The sequence below is a fragment of the Cryptomeria japonica genome, chromosome 1, assembly GCF_030272615.1.
Source record: "Cryptomeria japonica chromosome 1, Sugi_1.0, whole genome shotgun sequence".
Classification (NCBI taxonomy): domain Eukaryota; kingdom Viridiplantae; phylum Streptophyta; class Pinopsida; order Cupressales; family Cupressaceae; genus Cryptomeria; species Cryptomeria japonica.
In genome coordinates, this window is record NC_081405.1 from 472223937 (window position 1) to 472251069 (window position 27133).

At 37.1% G+C, this 27133-nt stretch overlaps 1 protein-coding gene across 1 annotated transcript in view; it reads right to left on the reverse strand.

Moving 5' to 3' along the window:
- The window catches only part of LOC131071362 (uncharacterized), a 142596-nt gene that overhangs the window by 53143 nt on the left and 62320 nt on the right, over positions 1-27133 (reverse strand). The window contains exon 3 of the mRNA XM_058007172.2: positions 10616-10798. Coding sequence (XP_057863155.2) covers positions 10616-10798 — 183 coding nt within the window. The remainder of the gene's footprint in view (positions 1-10615; positions 10799-27133) is intronic.

Sequence of the window (27133 nt, forward strand, 5' to 3'; positions counted from 1 at the left end):
TGGTCATGATCCTTGCATATTTTACGTCCAAGGTCTTCATTTCTACGTTGAATTTGCCATTTTCCTTGGGATCTTCGAACTTGATTGACTTATCCTTGCGATTGAATGTCCTTTTGTGGTGATATCGCCCTGGTCCCTTGAAGAGGGACAGGAGCGATCCATGTGTTCTAGCTAGAATTTGCCATCTCTCAACCTTTGTTCCTCGTTCATTATCTTTCAAATGGCGTCCTCGATCTTGCCCACCCTTGCATTGTCTTGATTTTGAAGGAGCATAAGTGTTTTAATAGAAATCGCTTTGGTCCTTGTCCAAAGGACAGGAGCGATATGAGCTTCTTAGCATGTTTGACAATGTTTGGACGTTCGAAACTTTGGCATGTGATCTTCAAAAAACGCCTTGGACCTTGTATAACCTTTTGAAGTCTTGACTTGGTATGAACTTGAAGCAAAACGAAGAGTCCAAAGCAAATCGCCCTGGTCCCTTGGAGAGGGACAGGAGCGATATGGTCTCCATGTTCAATTTGATGATCATTTTACGTTCAAAATCTTTGTGTATCGTCTTCAAAAGACACCATAGACCCTCTAAGACCTTGCAAAACTTTGACCTTACGTAAACCTTGCATGAGTTGGCCAATATATCTAATATCGCTCTGGTCCCTTGGAGAGGGACAGGAGCGAAGTTCATCATTATGTGCTTGTTCTTGTTTTTACCAACTTGCAATCATCTTCATTACGTGAAATGATGTCCTTTCGACCCTCTTGGTTGCTCGAAACTTGTTTGTCCTTTGAAATTTATGCCATTCTGTAGATATCGCTCTGGTCCTTCGGTGAGGGACACGAGCGATTCGCCTTGGTCCCTTGGAGAGGGACAGGAGCGCATTTCGCTCTGGACCCTTGGAGAAGGACACGAGCGAAATTTGACTTTTCGCACTCTCGATCAGGACAATTTTAATGGAATATAACATTTAAGTATAAGTCTTATACTTTAAGTTATATTCCATATATACTTTCAGGATGTTTGAGAGTGGTTTCAGACCTCCAGGAGTTATATTGCAAAATCTAGTTTTTGGAGGTTTTTTCAGTTTCCAGACTTAGTCAAATTCAGGATCAGGACATTCCAGACTTAGCCAAATTTCAGGATCAGGACCTTACTCAAGCCGGACTTACTTATCCATGTGATCTCCCCGACAGCGCTTCAAGTTATATTCATTTGATAAAATGCACCTCTTTGGACCTTTTCACATTGTCAAGACGTTAAAATCCTGCAAGGACAAAGCAAAATCTGATTTGTAGCTTCGGTCCTTCACTGAGGGACAGGAGCGATTTTTCCCCTGGAGGCATTTCTGTGCTCATGAAAATCTTCAATTTATATTCAATGGAAAGATCTCGCCTTTCTCCATCACTTCCAACTCGAAATTCATCTTGACTCTGCAGGAATAGTAAGATATTTGAAAACGAGCTCCCGTCCTTCACTGAGGGACAGGAGCGATTTTGCTCATACAGGCCAAAATATCATGATTTTACACATTTTATCACTTCACAAGGCAAAAATAAATCATTTCCAATGCCCAAGATCAAATATCAAAAAAGTCAAAATTTGGTCAAAATTACTCAATTGGACAAAATTCATGTTTCATCATCAACACTTAGACAAATTTAAGCTCTGCATTCAAAATTCCAATTGAAAATAGACCATTCTGGCGAATTCGTTTCATTCAAAATTTGCATTCTAGAAAAGGAAATTCAAAAAGCTCCCAAAACCGACTGGATTCAAACCAAAACCCTAAAAAGCAAAGCGAAAACGAGCAAAAAACATGGGTCCCCATTTGCAATGGGGCGATGTGTGAAAACGTCACAACACTTCCTTGAGTTGTTCAAAGGCTTGTTGGGTTCTGTCACTCCATGAAAATGCCCCCTTTTTGGTCAGGTCTGTGAGCGGGGCTGCTATCTTGGAGAATCCTTTTACGAATCGTCGGTAATAACTACATAACCCCACAAAACCTCTAAGTTGAGTGAGAGTTTTGGGTTTGGGCCATTCCTTGACGGCTCTGATTTTTTCTTCATCCACACTTACTCCTTCCACATTAATTTTATGCCCTAGGTAGAGTATTTCTTTAAGACCAAACTCACATTTCGAGATTTTGGCATATAGTGACTTTGTCTCCAGTATATTCAGCACTTCCTTAATATGTTTGAGATGTTCTTCCCATGTTTTGCTGTAAATGAGAAAGTCGTCAAAAAATATGAGAAGGGACTTCCTTAATTGTTGTCTGAAGGTGTGATTCATACAAGATTGAAAGGTGGCTGGAGCATTCGTAAGTCCAAAAGGAAGCACTAAAAATTCGAAGTGCCCATAATCACATCTAAAGGCTGTTTTTTGTACATCTTCCTCCCTCATTCTGATTTGATGGTATCCTGACCTTAGATCAATCTTGGAAAAATAACAAGCTCCATGTAGTTCATCCATCAGCTCGTCGATCCTGGGGATCGGGTATCTATTTTTTATAGTTTTCTTATTTAAAGCTCTATAATCAATACACATTCTCATGGTTCCATCTTTTTTCTTGACTAACACCACTGATGAGGCAAAAGGGCTGCTGCTGGGCTGAATGTGACCCATTTCCAATAGTTCCTTAATGGTCTTCTCAATTTCCTCTTTAAATTTGTGGGGGTGTCTATAAGGTGTGGTAATCACTGGTTTTGCTCCTTCTTCTAATTCAATAGAATGTTCAAAACCTCTTTTCGGGGGAAGACCAAGTGGAATGTCTCCAAAAACCTTTTTGTATCTCTCAAGGATGGGTTGGACATCTATATGGATCCCTTGTTCATCTGAAGGAGTTTTATCTAGTATCATGCATTGAGCTACCCACTCACTTTGATCGTGTCTAAGGATTTGTTCAATTTTATTGCAAGATACTAGCTTGGGACACCCATCTGGCATGCCTTTTAAGATTACTTCTTTTCCCTCATGCTCAAAGCATATTTCTAAATTAGGGTTATCCATAATGAAACGCCCCAAGGAATTTATCCATGGCATTCCAAGGATAACATCATTTTGTATGTTTGCTACATAAAAATCTCTTCTAATTGTATGTTTCCCAAAAGTGATTTCCACTTGAGGGATTATTTTTGTACATTGATTTATGGATCCATCTACAAGGGCGACCTTAAATCCTGGGAAGTTTTGGGCTTTTAGTCTTCTTTTTGCCGCCAAATGTTGACTAATGAAGTCATGTGAAGCACCTGTGTCTACTAAGGCAACCACTTTCTGTCCTTTAAGAGTTCCCTTAATTCGAAAGGGTCTATTCATGTTCTGAGTTATGACTGCTAGTGATCCCTCTGTCTCGTTGGTCTTAGCCCTCTTGTTAAATTCTTCTATTTGGTTTACTCTGCCTCTCTTACATTGATGCCCTTTATCCCAAGGTTCTCTACATTTGAAACATAAATTTTTCTTCATTAATTCATCCCTCTTTTGACACCTATGTCCTGCACTCCAGGGCTCCATACATAAATAACATGGTTTCTCTAAATTGTTTTTCCTTGAATCATCTCTTCGATAGGATGGTTTGGAGGGGTAGACCTTTGTCTTTTCTTTGGATTGGTTAGATTCAACCCTTCTTGCTTTCCTGATAGCCTCGGTTAAACTTTGGGGTTCGAATGGTTTCACTACATTTTTGGTGAGGTCTTTGAGCCCTTCTATAAACATACGAGTCAGCCGCTTCTGAGATAGGTCAGGAATCATAACCGATAATTCTTGGAACCTGCTAATAAATTCATCTACTGTGCCGGTTTGTTTGAGGAGCACTAATTCTTGAAAGTACCATTCGGAATCCCTTTCGTCAAATCTGTTGGTAAGTTTTTGAGAGAATTCCCCGTAGGAGTTTATACTTTGATGACCTAGGGAAACCAGTCCATTATGCCACCATTCGTGAGCTGCTCCTTCTAGGTGGAGAATCGCGAATTGGAGAGCGTTCTCTTCTGTCATGGGGCTTACAGTGAAGTAAGTATTTAGTTTTTGTAACCATGCATGGGCTGTGATTTTTCCTAATCCGTCAAAATTGGGAAGGGATACTTTATTCACTTTGTGTTGGAGTTCTTTATTCTTATGTCTCCGGGGTGCTTCCCTACGCTTATCCTCACAGAAATCTCTAAAGGATACCACTTCCTTGATATGAGGATCTAGATCGGCATATGCTCTGGCGATGTCCTCAGTGCTAATTCTATGTGGTTCTATCCCCTCCTCTTCCTGAGATGGTTCACTGTGAGGTAAGAATTGGGGTTGAGGCACCTTGGATGTTGAGCATTCGTTATTATTCTCTGAATGATTAGAGCTAGTATCTCTTTTATCGGTATTATGGCCTTTACTGGTTGAATTTCCCATGGATTTCAAAGCTTGGAGGATGGCCTGATTGGATTTTTTCATCTCCTTAATCAGGGTGTGATTTGTTTGTTCCAAATAAGACCTCATCTCATTGGCAAATTCATTCATGTTGGGCTTCTTTTTCCTCTGGTAGACTAACATAAACTCCACAGGATAGCAGGATTATGCTCTGATACCACTGTAATGTCCCTGGAGGGAGTTGTCTACTTGAAGCTTAAGACCTGTAAATCAACGTTAGTACTTAAAAAAAATATGCATGATAAGTAAACATGTGTGTTATTTATACAAGTAGTAAAGATATATATATCTATCATTTTACTTATTCAACAATTAAATGCTCATTGATTGGTTGCTATACAAAATGGAAACATTCCTTAGGTTGATCTTACCTTGACTGACCCAACCCTCTATTGAAAATTCTTTCTCGGTTAGGACAACCCAGGTAATATCTGCCTAAGGTCTCTATGGGATCCCTGTTAATGAGTAATCTCATCCATACTCTCATAACTTGGCAGAGATCCCACCTCTATCCAAGTTTCCCTATCTCTGACATATGCATATGGTTAACCTCTACAATATATATATTGTCTCTAAGGGTTTCGTTATGAATTCCCCCTCTGGATCACGCTCGTTATATTTGTCGGGTATACTCAATACCAAACCCAATATAACACTAATTTTTGATCCCTCATATTGAATTTATCTTAAAATTATGGTATCATAATCTCGCACTAACCATTATTATAATAGTGCTAAGGGTTTTGTAAAAATTAATATTTAAAATGTAGTAATAGATGTGTTTAATTTGTTTTAACTTATCTATATGTATATGTGTAAGACCATTGCATTAAAATTAAAAAAAAAATATCTCAAATATAATAATTTATTAACACTAAATTACCTGCGTATACCCTCGGCTCTGGGCGTCCGCACTGGGGTCTCTTTCTCTGCCGTCTATCGTGCAAGGGCAAGGCGTTGTGATGGCGCCACCCTTCCTATTGGCCTGTGCACGGGGGTTACACAGGCGTCCGAACCCGACGGTGACTGTTTGCAGCGTGGTCGAACTTCTATGTTCGCGCTTCCTTCTACTCCTCCGCCCTTTTTTTCTCTGTCTCCCTTTTCGTGTCTTCCAAACGCACCATTTATATGCCGCACGGGGTGCTTCTTCGGCGGCCATGACTTCTGGACGTGTCCCTTGGTTTATACGCCTTTCAATTTGTTTTATTTATTAATGTTCTATTTTCCATTTACTACTTTTATTATTATTATTTTTTATTTCTTTTCCTATTTAACTTAATTTACATTTTAGTATTTAATTTTTACTATTTACTCTTATTTTAAAAGAAACTTGATTAATCATTTATTTTTTCTTGATTTATAACAATAAGTATTATTTGTCATTTATTTATTTATTTCTAAATAACAATTTATGATCAATGCTTAACTATTTATTTACTTGATAATAATTTATTGTTTATCAATTATTATTATTTATAAATAACAATTCATAATTAATGATTTATTATTTTTAATTGGTCAATGATCCATGAGTTTGACAATTTAAGTACCAGGGTCTATATATTCATTAATCGGGGGTTATTGCAAAAATGCATTCAAAAACGCTTAAAAATGAATCTCTAGGGTCCAATTACAAGTGCAAACTTGTATTTTCCCATTACACATATGAGGTTGCATGTTCATTCTCCATAATTGCAAGTCAATGCTCTTGTTTTTATACACATGTAATGCAGTCCTTAAAACCCGAAATTCACTTGTGAGCCCATTTTTGCATCAATTTATCCCTTCCCTTGTCAATCTTATTTGCACACACAATCTACCAAATCAATAAATTAAGGCATGGGCATTGTTTTATAACAATTCCATCTTGAATAAGGTGTTATGGGTTCTTCATCAGTGAACAAAAGAAGAAGAGATACAACAACAACTCATGGATGCAAATTATAGAATGCTTTCAAGACAGAGATAGGCTTCTTACCTCAACCTTGAAAAAAACTTCCCTCCTGAAAAGCTAGTACTACCCCAAGAAAGAAGATAAGATTGAAGTTCGTTGGCCAAGGACACAAAGATCATTAAGAATGCAAATTCCCGTTCCGGTTCGAGATATCTTCATCAATCCTAAATACTTCAAGTTCTAGCATCCTCAAGCAGCATGAAGATTATTACAAACAAAGGATGATGTAGTTAGAGTCATGTCTTCGGACACAAAATAATTTCAATTATGCATTTGTAATTTTGTTTCAACAAGTTACATGTTAAAAAAAAATTGTAATTGCAAGTGATGCTTTCACTTGCGTTTTTGTAAAATGTAATTACATGTAATACAACTACAAGTTGAGTTAGATTAGGATTGTGGTTGGAATAAGTCATGGTGGTTGAGAGAATTTCTCAAGTTAGTTGGGATCCTCCCACCTTTTTCTCAAGGTTCCTCTCCTATAAATAATTGAGAGGGTCTATTGTAATCTATATCTTTTGGCAATGCAACAAAATTCTACCAATTTGTATGTGCAATCTAAGACTTTGAGCTTAGATGTAAATCAAATTGCTTTCAATAAAAGAGGCAAGTTGTGTTGAGACTTTGTGCCAATTCAAGTTGTTATGTGATGACATTTTCTAGAATTGATTGTGATTTTTTGTTCTATTGTTCAAGAAGGATTTAAATTCAATCCTGCAGACTTTGAGCTGCTAGTTGTATTTAAAGTTATAGGTTTGGTTTCCAGACTTGGTCTTGCAGACCTTGAGCTACTTGTCACATTTGAAACTATTGTAGGAGGCTCAAGCAAAGGGGCTAACTTGCAAACTTTGTGCTGCTTTTATTTCTATGTGCATAAGAGGTGCATCATGTAGTTAGACTTTGAGCTGCTACATATTGTGCTTGGTTACCAAAAAATCATCTAAAAAGGTTGATAGGAGAGTAGATAGTTGAAGACTTTGAGCTTTCTTTTTGTTTTCCCGTCCCGGAGAAGCAACGGAGGACTTTGTGCCTTTATGGAAACATTGCTTCTTTATTTAGTTTACTTCATTAATCATTTGTGCTTTCAGCTGTGATTCTTTTCTGAAAGAAGAGAAAAGAATAAATGTCTTTTCTGAAAAAAGAGAACAAGAAAGAGTTTCACCCAGATTTAGAATAGATTTAGAGTTAGTGTATTTTTGAATTGTTGAAGTAGAGAGCAAAGGGGGAGCCTTCCCTAAATTAGGAGAGTTTTATACTCACACACTGTGGTTGAAACCACAATTTTGTACATCCCCCAGGTGTACAAAATTTTCAACCGACACTCCACAAACCCTTCTAAAATCCTAGGAATGGCATTTCAAGCTTAGAAAACACTTAGATTGCTGATGAAAATAACTCAGATCAGGAAATGAATTACTGGTTTTCCTTTCACAAATTTGCCTCTTTTAGACCTTAAATATCAGAGTCTCCCACCTTTTCTTCTTCTTTCATCATTTGGCTTGGAAATTTGATTTGCACTTATATCTATGCTTGAAGTCAAAAAACTCGTTCCTTTGCTTCTGATTTACCTTTGAACTCTGATTCTTTTGATACTGAATTTTAACCTTGCTTATCACGATTTCTTCCTTATCTGATTTTCACCTTTGCTGTACTAGAATTCACTCTTTAGTTCTGGAATTTGCTTCTGCAAATCTGGAATTCGCTTGCTCTTCTTATGAATTGTTATGGAATTGGTTGTGGAGTGCAGTGAAAATGATATAAGCATCTCAAATGATAATCGCTCCTCTATCTGCTTTGCTGTTCGTTCCATATCTACTGTTTTTCACACTTCTGCCTTTTGCTGGAACATGGATCTGCTCGGAATTTCGCTTGTATTGAATTTGAATTGTGGAAAATGATTTTTTGGGGGGTTTTTTGTTTTATATGTTTCTTGAAAATACTTAACACTCCATTGCTTCTCTTACAAGGTCAGCTAAAGATACCATGTCTTCAATTGTTTTCCATTTGTTTTTACATTCCAATAAGGGTCAGCTTTCCCTTTTTTATCACCTGTTTCACAATTAAGTTAGCTTTCATTTTCATTTTATCATATGTTGTGATCATACAACTGAAGTAAGTCAGCCCCTTATCTCTTCTTATGTGTTTTCCTTACAAGATTTAATGTTTTAGGTCAGCCCTCATTTGTTTTGATCAAAATTTGATATATATAATATGTATACAACTCTTGAACGGGATTTCAGAGTCACTCTACATTCCTGAGTGGAAATAAGGGTCTGCCTTGCACTACTCAGCGGAAATTCAACCCCCTCTTGCATCATTACACAGCTTCGTGTAATTCCCTCAAGATTTCGGGGATTTTAGGTGGTTGTGCACTACATTTTTCGGTGATTTCGGAGGTTTATGCATTAATTCAATTGCATAAAAAAAATTTGTGGATTTTCAATGTCTATGCATTGAAATTTTTCGTGGATTTCATCTCTTCATGCACTCATACAACAAGTTGGCACTTGTTCTTGGATAAACTTGATGAAGGTTTTCAAGCCTTTATGTATAAAAATCATTAATACATGGTAGGGATCCACTTAGGTTATGCATTAAAAGGCGGGAATGAAACTTTCTCATGCATTCCAAAGGGAAAATATGAGGTGTTCGTCCATTCAAGGGTGGAAATTCGCCTCTCCCTTGCATTGCAAAGTGAAAATTAGCATCATGCGTGTATTTTTGCGGGGAATTGAGGGTATCCTTGCATTTCCAAGTGGAAATTAGACTTGGTCATGTATTACTCATACAAAATTTAACCTTATCCTTGCATAAATTTCGCTTTCACAATGTCAACTTTGCAATGAATTTCCCTATTTCACACTCAGTTTGCTTGGAAAGAAACTTGATTTCACTCTTTTCAAATGTGATCTTGAGATGAGTTTGTTCTCACATTTTAACATTTTCACAATTTTCTCTTGCAATTTCATTCATCTACATCACATTTCAAGTTTAGTCATAACTTCTCCAAATCAGAGTTTCATGATATCATTCTCTCTCTCCCACACAAGTCTTCCTTTGACATATCATTCCTAGACCCACTTCTGGACTTAACAACACGAAATCCTTCTCATTCTAAGGCAAGAGACTTTGAAACCATTGTGAAACTAAGCCAAACTAAGAAAACACTTAAGCTACCAAGCAAAAAAGTGGGGGTCCCCATTTGCAATATAGCGTGTGTGTTTACAACACAACACTAGCGCCAATTCAAAAAAATGTCCATGAACATTTCAAAGATAAAGACTCATTACACACTTAGAACCTTCAGATAATTCCTTCCAACCTATCAACTAACCAAGATATAGACTCAAAAGGGAAGAAAAATCACGAATTGGATCAAGGCACTTTATCTTTGATTACCCAAGTGCGTGCAAATGTATTCATTCCATCTCACAAGACCATTGAAACTCCTAGAATCCATCATGATGACCTACATGAGCAGTCCTATGCACTGCGATTTAGGGTTTAGATTTTTTATTAAATTTCCTTTATAGTGGGGCACCCCTATATGCTATCACATGGTTTTGTCATGCAAAAGTGTTGCACCCATACAAAATTTATGTATTTTGTCAAATTTCCAGCTAAAAATCTTGTTGTCTCCTCAATTCATATTCATGTTTCAAAACTGTTTTGTTTGAAAAATATTTGTGGTTTTTCGTTCATAAACCTGCAGGGATAATAAAGAAAGTTCTAAAATCATGTAGTAAGGTGAAGAATAGAGATCAATCAATGGTGAAGAGGCATATTAATGAGAGAAAAAGAATCATGTAAAAAACGGACAAATATATTAAAAGAATATGTTGCATGCATAGTTCAACTCAACTCTCAGTCAGTCAATTTATTTTTCAATGAATCAACTAGGTTAACACTGTATTCCATAATAAAATCACCTCATTAGTATATTAAGTTCAAAAACATTAATTTCAACTTCCAGTATTTTACTCAATTTTATATATACTAATGGCTCTACTTATCCCGCACACTAAAAGTTGTATTAGTCTTGACATTTTGTCCCTTGATTTTAGTATAGCAATTTCTCTAATACCAAAGTTGAATATAATTTCTCTTCGTGATGCATCTCTTTTCTCCATCTATGACCCTCTTCATTATCCATGCATGCCTTAGTGAGTGTTTGCAAGATTTATTTATATGCATATCCAATAAAGAGTAAAAATTGCCTATCAGATAATTTTAATGCATAATTCTCTGGATACAATAGAAGACACCTGGAATCTGTATACATAGTAGCCTTCACCAAAAACAGACCTCAACTTCTCAGTCGGCTTACTTTTAGGATCACGCGGTTGAAATGGAACACTCAAATTCACAAGTGCTATCACCCTGTCTGGTCGAAAAAGACAAAGGTATGAAGCAATGAGAGAGCCCCAATCATGCCCAACCACAAAGGCCTGTTCACAATAATAAAAAATAGAATTAAGGAAATTTTGACTAATGCCTTCTTACAAAAACAATTTCGCTCAAAAGTAATAACAGATAACAAGGCACAAATTGATTTAAATGCTAGTTTGGATTTAAGTTTATTACATAATACTTGTTTATTAAGAGTATTAATTGTCCATACTAACAAAAACAAGTCTCTGCAAGAGGCATAAATGTTTGATAACAATTTTCAGGTCACATGCAGATTGCAAGTAATTGTATACAGTGGATTAAGAACAATCAAGCTGTTATGACTCAATTTGAAATAACTAATCAGACAAGTTAAATATGGTTTAGTATAGAATACTCCTTCCTATACCCAATGTCAGGAATTCTTTCCAAGGATGTAATGGCAGCTGAATATGTTCGCTATTTTCAGCCATGTTAAAACACTAGAATGAATGGAGTAACACAGAAAAACCCCATGTGTAGTAGACAATCAAGCACGAGTACAATTCATTTATAGCTATAGCCTATATGTATGTATTGAAGTAAGAAAACATAGGATATGAAGGTAAATTGGTTAATGAAAGTAAAATTGCACTGTAAGGTTTGGTATTCTGCATCTAAAGGACTCTTCCCCATAAAGGGTAACAATAGCTATAGCCATGCCCTAAAGCCTAGGGTAAGGATTATGTTTTGGAGATCTTATGTAGGTGCTCTCTAACAGACTAAACTGCTGGCCTATTCTAGCAACCAAACGACCATTGGAGGTCCTTTAGCCTGTGCTTTTTGTAGCTTCTTGAGAAGCTGTTGTGTTGGTATGTGTAAAGTTTTGTGGAATTTTAATGTTCTATGGTTTTTCGTTCCAAGTCTCAAACATTGAGACAGATGTGTTTCCAATCTTACAAAAAAGAAAGAGAAAAGTGTATATATATATTTAGTTTTAATCCATTAGTTTGCAGAAACTCATATTTCAATAAAAACTAGCAGTTGAAGTCTTGAAGATAATGGATTCAATAATAATGTGAGTTCTAATCTATTTGCAGATTTCAACATATTTTTAGATCACGATTTCAACAAATCTATTTCACATTTTTGACAAATATTTCAGTCGAAAGTTCTCTATTTCAGAAACCAGAACCAAGAATCCATTGGTCTCTAGCCCTCATCTGGAATTCAATCTGAGTTCTTAAATTGCATTTGCTAGTGGTGTAAGTTGTAAGGAACCCCTTGAGAGTTACAAAGAAGTAAGAGGAGCTGTGAACAAAATTGAATATGCTTGATATTGATGGCAGACAAAAATGTGGAAGAGTTGATTAGAAGTAACAAAGGCAGAAAAGGTCGCTAAGGACCTGATAAACAAAGAATGGAGATTGACAGGATTGAACTTAATCATAACCCTTTGTGACGGACAGTAAAAGAAGACAGAATACAATGAACCAAGAAGTTAACCAGATCAATCAGTGGTTATTTGTGATGATTCATGTTCCCAATCAGAGCCCTTTGCAAAGGATGGTAATAGGAGATATAATCAGAACTCAAGAACCAAGATAACCAAGAAGTTAACTGGATCAATCACTGGTTACTTGAGAATACTTGTGTTCCTAATCTTGATTTAGTCAGTGATGATCTAAAAGTTGAAACCATCTTTTATTCCAATCACAACCTATGGATGAATACCAGAAAACCCAATTTACTACTTTATACAGCAAAAGAGTAGCATTTGATGGGAGAAAATCATGGAATATAAGTAGATCAAGGCTGATCAGCTACAGAATGCACAGGCCAAGATCAACAATTGGGACAGGATTGAGTCTGATAGGAACCCAACTGTAGCTGGATGGAGCTGCTATAAACCCGAGGTTCATGACTTGTTTAGGAAACCGGAAAGGCACAAAAAACTCAATCTAAATATTAGATAATATTAAAGTTCTGAAAACTCTATATAATATTTTCCACTGTAAAGTTGTAAACCCTATCTATGAAAAGTACAAAATTGAAAGGAGTTTTGTACAAATTTGAAAACTAAAAACCGCGCCAAAACTGGAAAGCAATTAAAACATTGTAAAGAATTGGAGGAAATCACAGGTAAACTTCAATTTATTTTTTTCTGAAAAAAGAAAATTAAAAATTACTTCACTGTTAATGAAAAATATATCAAAAAGTAAACAGAAAGAAGACTGATTTTTCTAAAAGAATAGTTGCCGACTCAGACTGAATCTGTGGCAGTAAGGATACTGCCTCAGAAAAAAAGTCTCAGACATATCCATAATATCTCCTGCCCAATAGTATTATGACAACCTAGGATAATAGCTGCCCCTTTTCACTTTTCCCACTTCTAAAGTTACTTTCCCCTTTTACTCCTTTTCTACCTTTTACACTTCTTACGTGTGGTCGTAGTATACTTTCAGTCACAAGTAACACAACTACATAAGAAAAAAGTGGAGCACACCTACACACCTATAATATAGATTGTACCTGGACATCCAAAACAAGAATGGTATAAATGCTCCAAAATGTCTCCAAGTGGAGTGTATATTGGTACGAGAAAATATCTCAATACATAGAAAGGGGTCACCCTTATTTAGAGTATTTCTACAAGTTTTGAGGATGCAGGGACACAAGAACATGGATCAGGGGTGGCAAAAAATTCCTTGATTTTACGGATGGCTATTATAAAAAGATATCAAAATTAGTGTTTGGTCATCCATAGACATTGACCCACTTTTGGTAAATAAACTAAAAGAAACTGAAACTTGAATTGTTTTAAACAAGTAATAAAGAGCAAAAGATTTGGCATTCAAGTAGGATTAATGAATGATCTGATTTTTTAAATTTGTCAACTAAACTAACAATAAAACGCACGTGTTCTTTAGTTTTCATTATAATTATTCTGGAACAAAACATTCAAAAATCTTGAACAATAATATTGCAAAACAGATCGCAAAAGATAGATCATGACTTGGAATCCTAATGCTACCAACAACGGGAATAATATCCATTTCTATTTAAAGAAAAATCGCCCACATGTAACGAATAGAAAGATAAAATTTGCCAACCATTTTAAAGCATTTAGGCTTTTAGCTACTAAATTTATGCTCATTGTTGACCATTGAAGCATGCATTCCACACAGATATTAAAACTCCTAATGCGAAAAGTTCAAACTCAAGAAAAATGGTTTACTTGGAATACGTTTAAAACCTTTGTCAAATAACTAGAAACATCAACACAATGCCTCAAAGTTGGAGCAGTAAAATGATTTTGCAAATAATATAGAGAATTTTGAATGGTGAATAATTATCTATTTATTATATTTATGCACCAAAATGATGCACATGATCTAGGGATGCCCTAACATCCCCAAGATGGTTAAGGGATGTCATGAAATCCCTTGGCCATCTTGAGGATGCCAAAACATCTTCAAATTTTCTTAAACACAATGGGAGTCCATCTCTTTTTAGAGATATTCTTAAGATAACCCAAAGCTTTTTTAGATTGGGACACAAGGAAATGTCCCATTCCCAAGACATCTAGGATGTTTGGGATGTCACTTGGATCCGCAAGGATGCATCCTTGTGGAACACTACTTATTTGCAAGAAAAGGGTGAAACCATAACCCTAATATCTCTAGTTGTGTGGATCCTATCATACATAAGTGGCCTCCAATACATAACAAATTAAACATTTCCTAAGAAACTATGATAAAAAAACATCAAATTGCAAAATATGAGCATTCTAGAAAAATAGCTCATTAACAATACATATCATGCCCTTCCCTTTCTCTTTGAGAACCCCTATCCCTAAAAATTGAGGACCAAGTGGAAACCCTCCCATATATTTTCTTATGCTTCCACTTCTTTAGTCTTTTCTTGATGAATAAGATACCCTCGCTCGAATACATAGAGGTTTGAGAACAATTTTCACTTCTTTGATATTATGGATAAATTCCTTGGTTTTGGTGTGTTGAAGATTCTCAATGGTTAGTCACATATGGGTTCAAGTAGGGCTCAATTAGTAAGATCCTTTAGTACGTGACTCAAAATCTCATCTACTTAAATATTCAAGTCTGTTCACGAGATTGGAGAAAAAATGTTATCAACAACTGTGGAGCAGATCTAGGTGATAGAATACCAAAGAAATCATCTTTTTTTATTGAAATAAAACATTTTAAAGTAGAAAATTTGCAATGAAGACTCTTTGTTTTCCTTTCTCAGGGATCCCTCAATAAATTCTTCCATCAAACTTTGTCCAGCTGCAATGCAGTGCGCCCATTCATCACATAGAAAATGAAGGATCTTATTCAATTATTGTGCATCATTTTCATTACAAGATTCACTATTAAGAGAAAGTATCAACATTATTTTTATAAGAGTCTAGAATTTTTTAAGTGAACATTGCTTAATAACAAGACTCAAGCATTGTTTACTAATGTGTGCTTCTTGTTACATGTTGAAACCCTATCCATGCTCTTTCCTCTCTATTATTGCCACAGTTTTGGGAGTCAAATCCCATCAGATTTCTGTCTCAAAATGCAATCATGTGTTAGCTTAAGGAAGGGAAATCCCCTTGGAGAAAACAATGGCATCCTCACAAAACCCTTCACCATGAAATCCAGGCCATAATTTCAAATCTGTTGTCCAAAAAGAAACCACAAATTTGTTAGAAAGGGCTTTTAGAATCCTGCAAAAGTATGCCAAGAATTATTCACCAAACCTCATTTCCCAATAGATAAGTAGAAAGGTTGCTAGCTGAAAAATGTAAAATCCATGTAAGACTCCTACACAATAGATGAAATGGAACATGGCTGGTCAAGGAAAAAAAATATTTTGCACGTTCATTTGGGTCTTGTTATCAATCAAGCTTGCACCCTCTGCTAAAGCTATGAACTTCAGCTGCCTATTGAAATATGGGAACACTTCGAGGTTGTGAGTAACCTGAAGACTGAAGTGGACCTCCAGAGTAAGCTGGTTCTTTTCAAAATCTTCACCTAAACTAACAATTTCTTCAAGGAAAAGAGTGAGTAGGAGAACGTATAAAACTAAAATCTAAACCTAAGGTGATGCACCAGATGATGATCTGAGATTCACAACAAATAACACACAATAAAGCGAGCAATGAAAGACTCTCCTACACAACCCAATATTTATAATCTTTGCATCAACAATTCATAAGAAGGTTAAAAATTACAGTCTCAAGAGGAAAAAACACTCTTTCTCACAACCTAAGGCTGCTATTTCAGACACAAAGCTTATAACCTGCAAAAGTATACTTCTGCATAAGATCCCCACATAAAAACACAGTTTCAAGGACAAAAAATGTCACAAAAGGCCTGTACTAACATTAAGGACACAATACCAGAAGAAAATGGGAAGGTATGAACTGATCATTACTGCAAAAGGGTGTTACAATGCTGTCAAACTCTCTGAAACTAAGTTACAAATTCATTCCTTTCTGTAGAGAGAACTCAAAAAATTACAATCTGCAAGAAGCAAAAGGTAAGAACACCTGAAAAAGTGAAGTCCTGCAGTATATATGCTTTTCAAAAAGAAGATAATGAATACAATAATCCACCTCCTCTTGGGCGAGCAGAACCAAAAAGCCCACTTTGAAGACCTAAAACAGGTCTGAAAGGGAACACACTTGGACCAAAAGTCAAGCCAGCTCATACTACAACCATAAAAGCTCTTAAAAGCACCATAAATGGCCCCAAAATATCTCCTGACAGGCCTGCAAGCCTTCATAAATGCAAAAAATATCTTTGACCTGCCAATAAATGGAAATAAAACAAATATCTAATAAAGTGCTTTATAAATCATCACTTTACTAAACATTTATATTATTTCATTTTTACAATTTTCAACCTTCCTCTAACCCACTTGGCCCTCCTTTTATGAATGCAATAATATCCTTTGACTTATTAATAAATTTAAATAAAGATCTAATAAAGTGATCATTTATTATTATTATCACTTTATTAAATACTTACTCATTCCATTTTTACAATAAGGTCAAGATATTGATTTAATAAAGTGATAATTGCTTCACTTTAATAAACATTTTCACACATTTAAATATTAGAATCCAAGAATTCAATAAGGTAATTCAATAAAGTGACAAAATTAATTCCACTTTGATGAATATTTACCTATTACATTTTTTACATTTATCAATTTGTAATTTTACATATGACATTTATTAAGTAATTTATAGATTTTCACTTAATAGATATTTATCTTATTTAAATAAATATTTACTTAGTGATAATTTAATAAATTATTTAATAGATACCATGCGTAAAAATATAAAGGGATAAATGTAAAAAAAAGGCCCCTCCCCTAGGCATTTACGGGGGATAATTGAGAGGAAATAAAAATGAAAGAAACAAGGCAAAATAAAATGCCCCCATGAATCGATGACAATATAGGGAAAAGAAACCCTAAAAAGCTCATATTCCTTCATTTGATATTTCTCCTTCTCTACTGGAAATTGCTTTTCACGCCATGTTAGGGTTTGGAGCTGCAAAATCGATGATTCTGGGTGCCGCCACAGGGATTTCTTGCTATGTAAAAGGCGTGGAAACTGCACTCTTTGCTAAATGTTGAGAATTTGACTTCCACTGCTGTGATTTGAAGTCGATTTTGTGTGTTGGGCATGACCTTCTGCGAGCTAGGCGCTGCCTTCTTTGGCCGCCATGCTGCTGTCTTCTACGAACAAAAATCTGCAGATTTTTCCGCCATTAATGGTTGTTTCAGGTGCACATTTTAATTTTTTTGGACTGAATAACTAGATCTTCTGAGCGTATTCCTTTCGAAAAAAAACTGTAAAATATTGGCGTTTGTTGTTCTTCTTTGGTTGCTTCACACACACATCAGACTATGCCTTGACTGCGATTTTACCGATTTTATGACAATGTAATGGAACCTTTGATGATTCGATCTTGCTTCACTACTATAGGGTCATAAATATGGTTCATGATTTGAGCCCAGTGGGCGGGTTCCTCTTCTGGAGTAATTGACAATACAAAAGTATATTTTGCACCACCATGAAGGTGTGCATTCATCATAGACGCCAAACTAAACTCTGCTGTAAAATATTGTAACTCCTGCACTGCGGCCATATTACAGTTATCATCCTTTACCGCAGTCGGCCTTAACAAGACATTCTCCCTTGTTAATGAGTGTAACATTTTGTTGCTTGCTGTGACTTTATTTCTGTTCGAAATCCATGATGCTTTGACTATGATTTTACCGTAACATTGCTTTAGTATTCTCCTTTAAGAGTTTCATGATATCCTCATCATCTAGATCTGTGCATTGATATCTTGTAGCTCTCTTGTCGCCGTGACTGATATTTTGATGTTCTCTGGAGATTTTCGATAAATAAGAGCATTCTAAGATCCCCCTCATCACCTTTATGGCTGACATTGTGCACCTTCATTGTTCATTGCTCATTGTCTCACATAGCTGTAGCTGTTGATATTTTTGACATCCACCGTCAAACGTTTTTATAAAGATGCCCCCTTTGGTGCATGGATCTTGCCTTGAAATTAAGGACATTGCTCCTATTGTTGCCAAACCTCTCCATTTTCGAAAGACAAAACTGTTGTAACTCAGTTCCTTCTCATCAAGATTTTTGTAGTGGTATCATGCTCTTCTTGCTTTGTGTATACTTGTCATTACCCTATTCTCCACTAAGCATGAATGATCTCTGCAATGACCTTAAGCTTATATGGTTGTTATACCCCTCATGTGGTGTATCTGAATACTGCTCCCATTTAAATAGATGTATCTTTCACCTTTATCTCAGAGTATATGATCATATGTTACTCTCAGATGCCTCCTTATTGCTTCAGGACTGCACCCTACATGCTACTTGTTTGATATCCTTGAAGTGCTGCAACCTGACCACTGCTTTCTTAAAATGCTTTAGGACTGTTAAAACCATGTTTGAGCTGTCCTCTTTTGTTCATTTGCTATCCTGTAGCACGCTGGGCTCAACCCTTGTGGGAGCCCATTTCACCCCACATGCTGAAAATGAACATGATCAGATCCGTAGTTGCACATGAAACAAACATATTAGATAAGATATGCGTATGTATGATGATTTTCTTGATTTCTCTTGGACACCTAAAATATGCATCTCCTTTCAGTGCACATCAAGACTAACTTATACATGTATAAGTGAATGCTCATGTATAGTGCATGACTTTTCATTGCTTAGAACATAGTTCTAACTCATTGCCTATCGAATCATGCAAGAAACAGGAGCATTGAGGACCTGGGAAGCAAGGATGAGCAGGACAACACCAGCAGATTTATGGATCAGCCAACGAGCGCCAGTCATTCAGGCAATGATTGGTCACCCTCTAGACATGCATTCTTAGCATTTACTTATTCATGTATAATTTAGCTTTCATGTGCATCATGCATATTGAATGAACATGGTCAATCTCATGGCTTATTGTGTGAGACATGCATTCTATCATTTTAATAAAGATTACATTCTTTCCGAAAGACTTGGCTAATCTTTCTATGCTTCGTGTTTCGTACATTTATATCAATGAAATGTTTTTACTTTGCAATCTTTGCTTTTTGCATTCTTTTGAGGTTATTTCATTTGTAATGAAATGCAACATAGAGAGGCCATTAAATACCACTTGCTCAAAAACTTAGTGGCTCTACCTAATTGAGCCTATAGGTGAAAATCTGGTAACAGGTCTTCATAGGACACAAAAAATGTCAAGATCTTGGTTCAAAAGCAATGGAAACCCTTGATCTCATTAAACCGCTTGATGATGATGCCATGAATAAATTAGAACTCTTTATAAAATAATAGTCTCCAACTTTCAGCCTAACAAAAAATCTTCCAAAAGCAGTTTGTGTTTGGGTATGAATTCCACTGGTAAATAAGTGAATACTAATGGAAGTCTTCTCTGCAAAAATATATTATATCAATGTCTATGGATGACCAAAAGTGGTCAATGGGACTCAATAGTACACCAGTTTACAAAGAAAATTCCACAAAAGAATCCTAGAGAGGCCTCACGAAGGGGAAGAGCCAAAAAAAAAATGCAAAACAGCAAGGGACCACCAACATAGGTGGTCAAGAAACCAATACAAATAGCGAAGTAGAGGGATAAGAACCCCAAAGAGCATAAACTAAGGAGTACAAGAGAGAGAAGGTCTCATCAACTATCATAGTCTAGGCTAGAAATAGTCATTGGTATCATTATCAATCACTACGGAGGGGCCAATACGAGATCTAATAGTGCTCATAGCGGAGTGCCTAAGGCTAGGAGGGCCAAACATAACATCCAAGGCCAAAGTAACTCCTCTATTAGTGAAGAAGATTGTAATATGTGTACATCCCCATGAATGGAGGGGTGCCCAAAAAGGGGTAGACTTATGCCATTGAGAAGGAGATGAACCACACCATTGGGAAGAAATAGAACCATGGTGATAACAAGGAACATGTTGAGGTAGAAGTTGTGAGAGGCATCGCCTCCCAAGTCTACCTATGTCAATGTGTGAAGTAGTGGTATCTAAAGGTCTTTTAGAGCTATTGATCTCTTGGATATTCTAGAAGAAGGATGTGATGAACCTCAAGGCTGTAGAATCCCTAGATACCCCTTGCAAGGAATTGCACCAAAGGGTGGTGGCCTCCCATAGACAAGGGCCAAGCACCACTAGTTCAAATATCTAAAAAAAGTAGAGAGATTGTTACCTACTTCCATATAGAGGTAGTAACATCTCCCCAAAATCTCATAGTAAATAGTGTGTCTTAAGATGAAATATTTTTCAGTTTCCACCTCCGTGAGGGAACAAATACAACATATCCAATCTTGGCAAAGAATATAATGATTCATCTCAAACCATAGCTGGTGGGAACAAGGAACACACCTTCAATTAGCCAAGGGAAAGCCTCTCAAGTTGCATGACTAGTGACACTAGAGATATTGAGTACAACATAAGATACCATCTTCTATCTATAAGAAATGTTATGCATAAAAGTTAAGCTTTGAGCTAAGTGGTACAAGACGGGAGGTCCAAGTTACTTGGATGTTGTCTATAGATACCCCTCCTAGCAACTCTAGTGCTGGTCACATGACCAAGAATTTGAAATTTCCATAGCAGTATCTAACTGTTATTTTGTGTACATCTTCATCCATTACCTTGATTTGGTGATAAACAAATCTCAAGTCAAATTTCAAAAAATATATTGCTCCATGGAGTTCATCAATCAACTCATGAATCCCAAGTATTGGGCTTCTTATCAATGCATAGTAATCTATACACATTCTCGTAGTGCCATCCTTCTTTTTCACTAGCTCTACTAATGAGGCAAAGACAAAGACGCTCGAATTAAAACATATGAATCCCATCTCCAATAAATCAATGGCTTTCTCAATTTCCTCTTAGAAAGCTTTTGGGTGATAATATGGAGTAACCATGATAGGATTAGAACCTATCTCAAGCTCTATGATGCGCTCAAATCCTCTATTAGGAGGCATCTATGAGGTAAGTCACTAAACAGTGTACCCTCAACTATGGAAGTATCTCTCACAAAGCACTAAGCCATCCACTACATTGATCACTTACAAAAAGATATCTCCATCCTCCTAGTTAAAATATTTGTAGGAGCACCATTGGCCATACCACAAATTGCAACCTCCTTACTGTCATGATGGAATTTCAGCTCCATGTTTTTTAAATTTTGGGATATTTCTCCAAGGGAATGAAGCCACTAGACTCCTAACCTAGAGTCATTTTCCCTATACCAATTACATAGAAATCATCATACAGTTTGTATGTACCCAATGTAATTTCTAATACTTTTATCCTCCTGGTGCTAGTATAGTACTTCCAACTGCCACTGCGACATCGAATCCCTAAAATTCTTTTGTAGATAGCCCCCTTTGTTTTACCAAACTCTCGTTAATAAAATTGTGGGTGGCCCCATTATCAATCAAAATTGTCACCTTTTATCCTTTCAGTACTCCATGAACTCTAAATGGGTGGTACCTAGTTGCAGCTAAAGTGCTACTAGTAGTCTTCTCCCCCTCGGGTATTTCTATCATAAATTCTTCCTCCTCTAGTACTACCTCTAGTTCTATTGCCTCCTCATCCGTAGAAATTACCTCTATGTAATGAACCTGCCCTTTTAGGAGACACCTAAGCCCTAATTCCCAAAGCTCTTTGCATGAAAAAACAAAGCTTCTTCCTCCAAAGTTCATTTTTGGATTCCATTTCCTTAGTGGTTTTAGGCAATTCTTTGTTCTAGTAACTCTCTTGGAATGGTTTCTTTTGCAGTGCAACGTGGAGGTTCTTGGCTATCCATAAGGGGTTGATATGGAATCCCCATGGGATGTTGATCTCTGTTGTCCTATAGGCTGAAATCTACCTCTATTATTTGAAGTTTCAAGATCCGGGACCTTTGTAATAACCTCTTGTAAGGATGTAGGATTGAAATCTTTTACTAAGCCTCAAAGAGATTTAGTTAAGCCTCGAATAAACAAAACCAGAAACCTTCTTTCTAAAACCTCAAGCACCAAAACTAAAACCCTCTCAAAATCTACCACATGTGAATCAACTGCGTCTGTCTAGGTTGAGTTTATTCACGAAAGAGAATTTCTAGATCACCTCTATCAAATCAATCAATCAACTTGCCCTACACTCAGCATACGAATGACTGTGATTGTGCCCCTAAGTGATCAACCCACGGTACTACCACTTGTGTGCTATTGTAATGTCCCCTACTTGGACCTAACCTAATCTGCCCTAAAATTCTTCAATTAGGGTATGAATAATGCTTGGAAATGGAAATAATTATCTCAGTACCTGATGTAGGGCCTGCAACCAAGTTAGTATCACAAGATAAATAAACATATAAGCCAATATTGTATAAATAGAATTTAGATTTACTATTGTAACATCCAAGATGTACATGCGGAATTCCCTCTAAAATTCTACCCAACCATCTCATCATCATTATGGTACACCAGTTGGGAGACCATACAAGGCACCTTGAGCCATTCCACCCAGCCTAGGAGCACAAGATGACAACCTTCATTCGGCCTCCCAATCCCACTTGGGGTGTCTCTACCGACATGGCTTCCTAGCTACTTGCAATCCTTCGTATGTACCATGAATCCCCTCCAAAATGAGATGACCCAATGTGATGCAGGAGCATCCCCGATTCATAGCAATCTTGCATCAACCAAAAATATTTCCTTTTTATTTTGCTTTCGGTTTGCAGTTTCAGCATTTCTTTCTGTGTGTCCCGGATTTGGCTCACTAGAACCTGTGGAGTTGGATTTTGCTTGAAGACTTGATCATCTTCCTTATTCCCAAACCATGGAGCATTTGGATCATTTTCCGGCAAGTTATCGCTACCGGTTTCCAATACAGTTTTTTGTTACCGGTTGCCTGGACCTATTTGCATTGGTGATCTACCGGATCCTTTTCATAGCTTGCGGAGCCCTGAGCGTTGATTCCGATGTTCCTTGGCGTGTGGCCGACCTTTCCCCTTGATCTACACTTCATCCTTTGGATTTTCCGAAGGAATTTCTTTGGCGGAGGCCGACCTTGTTGGTTTTACACGTTAGGTCTTGTTCTTCGGATTTTGATCCCTTTTGGGTCGACCAAATCCCCTTGGATCGTATAAATCATTGTCATAGAGCATTAGAATGTAATCAAGGGAGTTAGACTGAGCATAGAAGATAGATCTTAAGAAATGAGGTCCCAGTTGTGACCTATTCTGTATTTTGAGCATGTTTTAGCAAGCTTGTGAGCCGGTTTCTGTAACCCGGTTGTTACCGGTTGGTTGTAATCAGTTTTCATGATATAATTCAATCTGTTCTGCATTTCCTCCATCATGTCCTTGTGTTTCCGTTGTGTTTACTCTTGCTGACCGGTCTGGACTGATCTCTTTGAGGTCTCTCCTAGCCGGTGACTGCTTCACAATGGATGAGAATCCCCAGGATTAGGTACACACGTAGGTTGTTGGGTTATTATTTGTGCAACCTGAAATGATACTCTTTATCTGCTCAATGCTCAGTACTATGTAATCTCTTTCTCTTTTCTTTCCTCAAATGAAACTGTCTTCCCTTTATATCTTCCATTGTAAGGGAGAAGTCACACCCCTTCATCATGCCTTCCCTTGGCAAGGGTCACAACCTTCCACAATTACCACCCTATCAAAGGGTCACAACCTTTCATCATTTTTGTCCTTATAAGTCACTTCCTTATTTTCTACCCATTCCTTTCTTCTTCCATTAACCTTCCTTAATCCCTATCCTTCCTTCATCCTCTCTTCATTCCATATCCTTTATACTATCCTATTTTATTGAGGAGACACATCTCTTGGAAAAGAGACATCCATTTAAAGGTTCATGCCTCCTCATTGTTGTCTTATCAGATCTGCACTTCTTATTTAAATCAGATGTGCACTTTTGATTCCCTTAAGTATTCCCCCCTCAAATGAGAATCTCTTCTCCCTTTTATATCTCATGTTCGAGGGAGACATAACCTTTCATTTCATGTCTTTTCACCATTCATTAACTAAATTAAATTTTAATTATAGTTAATTATATTCTTTTATATTTTAATTTTATTTTTATTTTTTATTTATTATTAAATTCTATTTCAAAGTGGTGACATTACAGTCTGTCCAACCCAATATTGTTTGTCCTCAAGCAAAGATCATGGAGTGTTCAAAATGGCTTCCAATATGAAATGGCTTTGGAAACACACGTGGAATAAACATGTTGGAAACACACGTGGAATAAACCAAACATGCAGCATACACATGGATATATGCAAACACGGAACATACACGCAAATACACGTATTGTAAGGTTCCTTCTCATTGACTAGAATGATTCACTAATTCATATTTACCCTGCAAAATGGTAGGATCATGCTCTAAAACCATTTGAATGTCCCCTACTTAGACCTAACCTAATCTGCCCTAAAATTATTCAATTAGGATTTGAATAATGCTTGGAAATGGAAATTGCTATCTCAGTATCCTGATGTAGGGATTGCAACCAAGTTAGTATCACAAAATAAATAAACATGTAAACCAATATTGTATAAATAGAATTCAGATTTACTATTGTTCATCCAAGATGTAGATACGTAATTCCCTCTGAAATTCTATCCAACCATCTTGTCATCATTATGGAGCACCAATTGGGCGACCATACAAGGCACCTTGAGTCGTTCCACCCAGCCCAGGATCACAGGATGACAACCTTGATCCAACCTCCCAACCCCACTTGGGGTGTTGTTGTGACGTATTCACACATCGCCCCATTGCAAATGGGGACCCCTTCTTTTTCTTTACAGGGTTTGTTTTCTAGGTCTTTTAGGGTTTTGTCTGTTAGCCTTTGCAGGATGAGTGTTGTCGAGGGGATCGTTGGATTACAGGCTTTGCTTGAGCTAGGGTGAGTCCACAGGGCCCCAGAATTAGGGTTTCTTTGAGAGTCTTCCTTAGGGCCTGGTTTTGCTCTCGTTGCAAATTGTGTCTTGCTTTGTGAGTGGATATCATTCTTGAAGGTCCGAGCTAGGTCGAGTTGGTGAGTGATGAAGTCTGAAATGTCATCCTGATCTTCAAATGCCCTGAAATTTGGCTAAGTCTGGAATGTCCTGATCCTGAAATTTGGCTAAGTCTGGAAAACTGAAGAATCCTCCAAAAACTAGATTTTGCAATATAACTCCTGGAGGTCCGAAACCACTCTCAAACATCCTGAAAGTATATATTCCATAAAATGATCCTGACGGAGAGTTCAAAATGTCAAATTCCACTCCTGACCCTTCCAAAGGGTCCAAAGCGAATTTCGCTCTTGACCCTTCCAAAGGGTCCAGAGCGAAATTCTCCATAAGACATTCTACTTTGACCAAAACCTAGAACTAATGCATTCCTAGGCTTGAATGAAGGCAAAAACACTTGTTTGAATGAAGAAATGTGAAAATGAAGTCAGGATCTTGGCCAAGATTAGGAATTTCGCTCCTGACCCTTCCAAAGGGTCCAGAGCGAAAATCTTTGTGCACCTCAATTTATCACTTGTCAAGATCAATTTCATAGTTCCTTAGGCATGTTTGGGGGTGTCTTGACATGTTCTAACTTTAGGAGGTGAGTAAAGGTGGATGAGGTGAAGATTTTAGCCAAGAATGTGAATTTCGCTCCTGACCCTTCCAAAGGGTCCAGCGCGAAATTCTTGAAACACTCATTTTTTTCCTTTAGCAAGAGTCAAGACCAAGGTGGAGATGCATGAAGAAAGATCTATGTTTGCCCCCCAAGGAAGATTAGACTTTGAAAAATCAAGAATCAAGGTCAAAACATGATTTTCGCTCTTGACCCTTCCAAAGGGTCCAAAGCGAAAATCCTTATAACTCTTGTTTTCTTCCTTATTTTGGCTAGGCGTTGGCTTGATGGGAGATGAATGGGTATGTTTTTTCCTTGAGAGGGAGTTTGATTGATTTTGAAGAACAAGATTTTGGCCTAAAGGAGAATTTCGCTCCTGACCCTTCCAAAGGGTCCAGAGCGAAATTCATCATAAACTTCATTTGCTACCTTGTTTGACCTTGAAACCTTCTTCCTCGGGTGGAAAATGATCTAAGTTTGCTTCTTGAAGTGGTTTGGAGTTTGAAAAGTGAGTAATCTAGCCTAGAAGGAGATTTTCGCTCCTAACCCTTCCAAAGGGTCCAGAGCAAAAATCTACCTAAGACTCATTTCTTCCATAGTTTGACCAAATTTTGATTTGCAAGGCACCTTGAAAGGAAGGATGGACATCTTTTGCCATTGGAAATGTTTGAAAGCATTGAGAAGTGAAGGATTTTGAGCCAAATAGTGAATTTCGCTCCTGACCCTTCCAAAGGGTCTAGAGCGAAATTCCTAGAAAAACCTATTTTTCCATTGGAGGAGGTCAAGTCCTTAGTTTTTATGGCGTAGATGGAAGTGGGATAACATGTTTTTGCCTCTTGAGGTGGTTTGGAATTGGAGAAATGGAGAATCAAGCCCAAATCATGACTTTCGCTCCTGACCCTTCCAAAGGGTCCAGAGCGAAAATCCTCTGAAACCTCATTTCCTTCCCTATTTGACCAAATTGTGATGTCCAAAGCATGTTGAAAGGGGAAATGGACATGATCTTGCCTTTGAGAGTGTTTGGAAGTTGTGAAAATGAAGGATTTTAGCCAGGAAAGGAAATTTCGCTCCTGACCCTTCCAAAGGGTCCAGAGCGAAATTCCTTGCAAGCCTATATTTTTAACCTTGCTTGAGCTTAAAACCTTGTTCCTAGGGCGAAGAGAGATGAGATTTTACCTTGCAAAGAAGATTGGGATTGAAAGAATGATGATTT